The sequence below is a fragment of the Parus major genome, chromosome 3, assembly GCF_001522545.3.
Source record: "Parus major isolate Abel chromosome 3, Parus_major1.1, whole genome shotgun sequence".
NCBI lineage: Eukaryota > Metazoa > Chordata > Aves > Passeriformes > Paridae > Parus > Parus major.
The window spans coordinates 14,075,124-14,081,123 of NC_031770.1; the positions used below are offsets into that span (position 1 = coordinate 14,075,124).

The window sequence follows — 6,000 nt, forward strand, 5'->3', positions numbered from 1 at the left end:
TAAAAAATGAGGGACTTTTTCTCCTGTTATTGCTCCTTGGAAGCCTGTATTCTCTTTCAGCCAGAGAACTGTTGATATATTGATCAATACTCTGGACCCTTCGGTCATCCTTATGCGAGTAGAACACAGGAGAGCAAAATGTAATGCCTTGTTATTGCTACTGTGACCTTCATAGTGCATATTTGACCCCACAGAAAATCAGTTTTCTGACTCAGTTGACAGGCAAGATAAAAAATATTGATAATAGTAGAGGATGTTCAGAATCTCATAGGAAATGTCCCTCACCTTCTGGTGCTGGACCTTCATTAGTTTTCCCTTCTTGCAGACCCTTTAAACTCAATTTTCAGAAGATATAGTGAGTGCAGAAAGTCAAAGGGTAAAATTAGGTTACAAAGAATTCTCCTTTTTAGGCTGCTACCAGTTGTTCAAAATTTTAACTTTATTTGCCTAGAGAGTTATTCTCTCAACTGTACTCAGAGTCAGGGTGGAAGATAAGCTGGGGTTCTGTCCTAGAAATTACACACCTAAACTGCAGTCTGGGTGGTAGATGAATGTAGGCAGAGCTGAACTGCATTGGTTTCACAACAAAATGTCAACTGTTTTATTCCATAACTCAGTCTGCATCCAAAACTGTGGATGCAAGTTCATGGGACAGCCAAATTCTAAAGCAGCCAAAGAGTTTTTATAAAAACTCACCGTTCATTTCATGTTTTTATTTGATATTTCTTGATATTATTATTCAAGCTGATCATCTTTTTATCATCTCAGCCAAAATACTGGTTTCTCCTGTAGGTCTAGGCATGGAGAAGGGCACAGAGCTAATACCCTACAAAACAAAGCCAAACAAAAATATCAAAAATGCCAGTATTTACCTGTGCTACTAAAAATTCTTAAAGTGCTTACAAAATACTTTCTGAAAGAAAAAAAAAGCAACTAGGGTTTCCATTAAAATGTCAAGTTTGGTTTGGTTTGGTTTGGTTTTGCTTCACTTCACTTGATTTCTAATCCACTTTTTAAAAAAAGTTTCTAAGCAAAATGATCTCCTGTGCCTTGGGCTTCTGTTGGCATCTGTCATCTAGAGATTATCTGGAGCCCTGTATTAATTTATTTGTGCTATTTACTTGTGTTACTGGCTGGTCACTGATATGAGATACTAAAAATGAACAGCACAAAATGGAGTTATGTACCCTGACAGAATTACAAGATGGTGGTGGTCAATACCTTTAGGAAAAAGGGAATTTGAGAGTAACTCTAAGAGACAGTAGCATTATTTTGGTTATACAAAATAATGTATAACCTTATACATGTCCTTCTAAGCACAGCTGACTTGACTCATTCCTCAAAGCTCAGTCTTACATTGGCGTTCATTGCCATGCATTTCCCCCATGCACAAATCAGCTTCTCAGTGACATCTTAGGTCAGAAATTAATTTCAGGTGAGGGAGGCTTCTTACAGAGTGTGTTATCCAGGTGGATAACTGCAGCATGAGTGTTAGGCAAACATTAGGTTTTCCTTTCCCATGCAGTTTATGATGTTTCCAAGTCTTTTACATGTTCTTGCTGTATTTTATAAATGGAGACCAGCCACACTATTAATTTCAGGCTCCAGGTAACCTATATAATCATCTAACCAGAAAAACTGTGCTGTTAATGGAAACTGGATGATTTTGTGTTTGGTTTTTACCTCATATTGTGTCTCTTAGCTTCCAACTCTACTCTTTCTACAATTTCAGGACTGAATTACATCCGATATGTAGCATATCTCAGGTGAAGCAAGATTTTGAGGAGAAGCCTGGCAGAAGACTACAGAGAAGGTCTGCAGCTGAAGATTATATTTCCAACTACGGCATAGGATTTGACCCAGCGGAGAATGAATTTGACTATGGTTTATGCAATGAAGTAGTTAATGTAGCCTGCTCTCCTAAGCCTGATGCTTTCAATCCATGTGAAGATATCATGGGATACAACATCCTGAGAGTCCTGATATGGTTCATCAACATTTTAGCTATTACTGGGAACACTGTGGTCCTCATTATTTTAATAAGCAGTCAATACAAACTCACTGTTCCTCGCTTTCTAATGTGCAATCTTGCCTTTGCAGACCTCTGCATAGGGATCTACCTGCTGTTTATTGCCTCTGTAGACATCCAGACCAAAAGCCAGTACTACAACTACGCCATAGACTGGCAGACCGGGGCAGGCTGCAACGCTGCAGGATTTTTCACAGTGTTTGCCAGCGAGCTCTCAGTCTACACGCTGACGGTGATCACCCTGGAACGCTGGCACACCATCACCTACGCCATGCAGCTGCACCGCAAGGTGCGCCTGCGCCATGCCGTCATCGTCATGATTTTTGGCTGGGTGTTTGCTTTCACAGTAGCGCTCCTTCCCATATTTGGGGTCAGCAGCTACATGAAGGTCAGCATCTGTCTGCCCATGGATATAGAAACACCGTTTGCCCAGGCTTACGTTATATTTCTCTTAGTGCTGAATGTACTCGCGTTTGTCATTATTTGTGTCTGCTACACCTGCATCTACTTTACTGTGCGAAACCCCAACGTTGTCTCTTCCAACAGTGACACCAAGATTGCCAAGCGCATGGCCATACTGATCTTCACCGACTTCCTCTGCATGGCACCAATATCTTTCTTTGCCATATCGGCCTCGCTCAAGGTTCCTCTCATCACGGTGTCCAATTCCAAGATCCTCCTGGTTTTGTTTTACCCCATCAATTCCTGCGCTAACCCTTTCCTCTACGCCATTTTCACAAAGACTTTCCGCAGGGATTTCTTCATTCTCTTGAGCAAGTTTGGTTGCTGTGAAATGCAAGCCCAGATTTACAGAACTGAGATCTCCTCATCTGCTCATACTTTCCACACAAGAAATGGCCATGGCCCTCCTACATCAAAAAACAGTGATGGCACTATTTATTCTTCAGTTCCCCTGAATCATTTGAACTGAAATGCTTGCATAAATTTGTGTCTGAGGCAGTGTGATAACCACTTGCAAGTATGTGGATTTGAACAATGACTTCAGCATAGCATGCAAACTTATGTTGTATGAAAAAAAAATTATTTCAAATTTCCTATTTTTGTTCAATGAACAACCATCAGACATGGCATATCATCTTCATCAGTTCTTGAAGAACAAAGTGCCGAAGTGTTCATGTAGAACTGCCTCAAGAAATAAATGAGATCATAAACTGGTGTCTCCCTCCATGCAGGCAGAGATTCCCTTCATTTTAGGGAGATGTTAGTTACTTATTGAGAATTAAGTAGTGGTTATATACAGCTTCAAAAATATGTAGAATTAATTTCTTTTTTTGTGAATTGTGTTATGACAATACAGATAATTAGCTTTTTTCATTAATGATATCTCCTGGGGTTACAGGAGACAGAAGACCGATTTAAGCCCTCCTCCAGCACAGACTTGCTAGGAATGAGAATATCTCAGGATGTTTCCATTTCTGCTGAGCACACCAGGGAGGCAGGAGACATCTCCAGCTGTGCTGGACCTTTGCTGTTCCACAGCGTGTGGACCTGCCCTACTCTGCACAAAAGTGTCCCTTTGGGTGGTATTTGTGTTGGTTTAGATTGGCAGGCTCAGAGAAACCTGTTCCATCTGAGTTTGCATCAAGAAGTTAGGTTTGTTTTCAAGGTAAGAAAGAGGAAGAATGAGGACAAGAGAAACCCCTCATAATAAAAAGGGTGCTCTTTAAGGTTGTTTTCACAAAGTTGAATTCACTTGTGTGTTTGGGAGCCTTGGCTATGTCAGCATGGGCCAATGGGCTGCTCCACCAAGACATGTGAGGCAGGTTTACCATACAGCAGCATTTGTGTATTATACTGCCTGGGCTGCACAAAGAACAGCAGATCTAGATGTGGCTTTCAAATCCCTGCACAAAAGTTCATGTGAAATCCTGATTTTTTTGTACCATCTTTTTGGGATTTCTCCTTCCCTTCTCAAAAAAAAAAAAAAAAAATCCTTCATGCATACATTATCACATGCTGGTCCAGATTGAAAGACCTGAAATAAATCATAAGCTGTATATGTTGAAATATCAACAACAACAATGAAAGAAAAATAAAATTAATCAAGATTTCCTGATCTTACGGGGTTTTTTACTAACATCTCAATGAATGTACAGACTTTTTACATTATTTGAATATCTAATTTTTGCATGGATCATCATTCCAAATTGCAACAAAGATTCATGGGTGGGTAGGGTTTTCTCATGCTGATTATGTGTCTGTGTGTGGATATGTGGGCATTAAGAAAACACCAGGAGAGCAATCTGGGCTTCATTCCCATCTCACAAACAACTGACAGTTCTGCCCCATGAAATTATAAAAGCTTGGAGTCTTCATGGTTAAATGTGACGTGCTTTGAATGTTTCCTACCTACAGCTCATAAAATTTCAGTAGCAAATCTTGATGCTTTTATCCATAATTTCCCCTGTCAATGGCTTCACATTTCAGCATCTGAATCTTACGTGAATAACAACAGGAGGTGACTATTCATTCAGTCCTAGCCAGGGAAGGAACTATCAGCTCCCTACTGCATAAAACAGGGGAGATCAAAGACAGTGTGTTTTGGCGGGGGAAATTTCATTACTCAACACAAGTAACACTCCCTCCAAGATCCAGGAAAAGAAAGAATGAAAGAGAAAAGTGGGAAAGACACTTCATCTCTGGGAAGATCATCTGACTACTCAGAGGAATCATTTTTTCTCACAAATGTTTTATATCATATACAGTGTGCTGGTGTGCAGCCATTAAAACCCATTCTAATGGAAGTGACTGAATGATGAGGTTCCAAAATGACAAATAATCCAGTTATATTTTTAAAAGGGTCCTGAATCTATTATTTGGCTTAAAATGAGGGATGTTCATTGGCAAATACCACCCCACTTTTGATGATAAATAGGGAAAATTCTTGCAGCTTGTCAGTTTTTCACATGAGCTCTGTCCATTTACCAGGAATGAGACCTGGCAGCTGAGGAAAGCACAGGCATTGTAGTCTAGAAACCAATCGAGTAAATCCTCTCACAGATACATCAGCCACACGAGCTTGATGCAGACCATCTACTCCATGCAAACCCATTGCCCAGACATTTGTGCAATCAGGACACAGTTAAATACATTTTTCTAATTAACATCCCTGAAAAGAGACCTTGCAGGGTTGTGTCTTGTAGCCAGAGTCAGATCAAGGCTCAAGCGACTGAGCCACCTACTAGCTCATGGGTCTTCCTCCAGAGGACATGTGAGTTGATACTTGAGGAGCAAGTAAAGCCTGCAAAACTGGACACCTTGCTTCATGGAGGGCATATCATCCTGCCTACACATTCTGTTCAGGAGCTCTGGTGGTGGCTCCAAAGCTGAGAGATTGACTGCCGTTACCCAGATAAAATTCTCCCTCTTCTAGTCCTTAGATCTCCTTGGCTTTAGCTAGTCTTTTGATTATAATTTTAATAATCTTTCAAATTGTGATGGACATTGTGGGACTTGTGTCTTTCCTTGTGAGAGATATTGGTCTTTTTGTATGATCTTTTTAGTAGTGTTTTTATTTGAAGAAAGCAGTATAAGAAAAAAAAAAATAAACAACTCAAGATACGTTTTGTCCGTGCTTGTAATGTACAAAAAGCCCGCTGGTGTTTGGTGTGGATTTCCTCAGCTCTTGAACAACATGTTTATGTTGCAATCTCTAAACTATTTTACATTTCCCTGTCTGAAATCTATTTTAATAAAACCAGTATCAAAACAGAGTGCCTTGAGAACAAGTGTGTGGCCAGAGATATGTTGACAAAGTATGCAATAAATGTTGCTGCTTATCTGGAGAGCTCCATTTATGCAGTGCAGCCCCCACAGTCAGGTCACTGTGACCTACAGATGAGAGGCTCTGCAGAGAAAACCCTCCTGCAGCCTCCTGGAGAGTTAACACAGCACAGAAAGGTGTGCTTGAAACCTCTTCAGCAAATAACACAGAAAGACTGACCTGCCTT

The 6,000-nt window shown here is 40.4% G+C and overlaps 1 protein-coding gene across 4 annotated transcripts in view; it reads left to right on the forward strand.

Annotated features, from left to right (window-relative positions):
- FSHR (follicle stimulating hormone receptor) overlaps positions 1 to 5,763 on the forward strand; it is an 81,422-nt gene extending 75,659 nt beyond the window's left edge. For all 4 annotated transcript variants that reach the window (XM_015623230.3, XM_015623225.3, XM_015623227.3 and 1 more), the window contains one exon: positions 1,733 to 5,763. In XM_015623230.3, coding sequence (XP_015478716.1) covers positions 1,733 to 2,960 — 1,228 coding nt within the window. In that variant the 3' untranslated portion in view covers positions 2,961 to 5,763. The remainder of the gene's footprint in view (positions 1 to 1,732) is intronic.
- Positions 5,764 to 6,000: the final 237 nt, after the last annotated feature.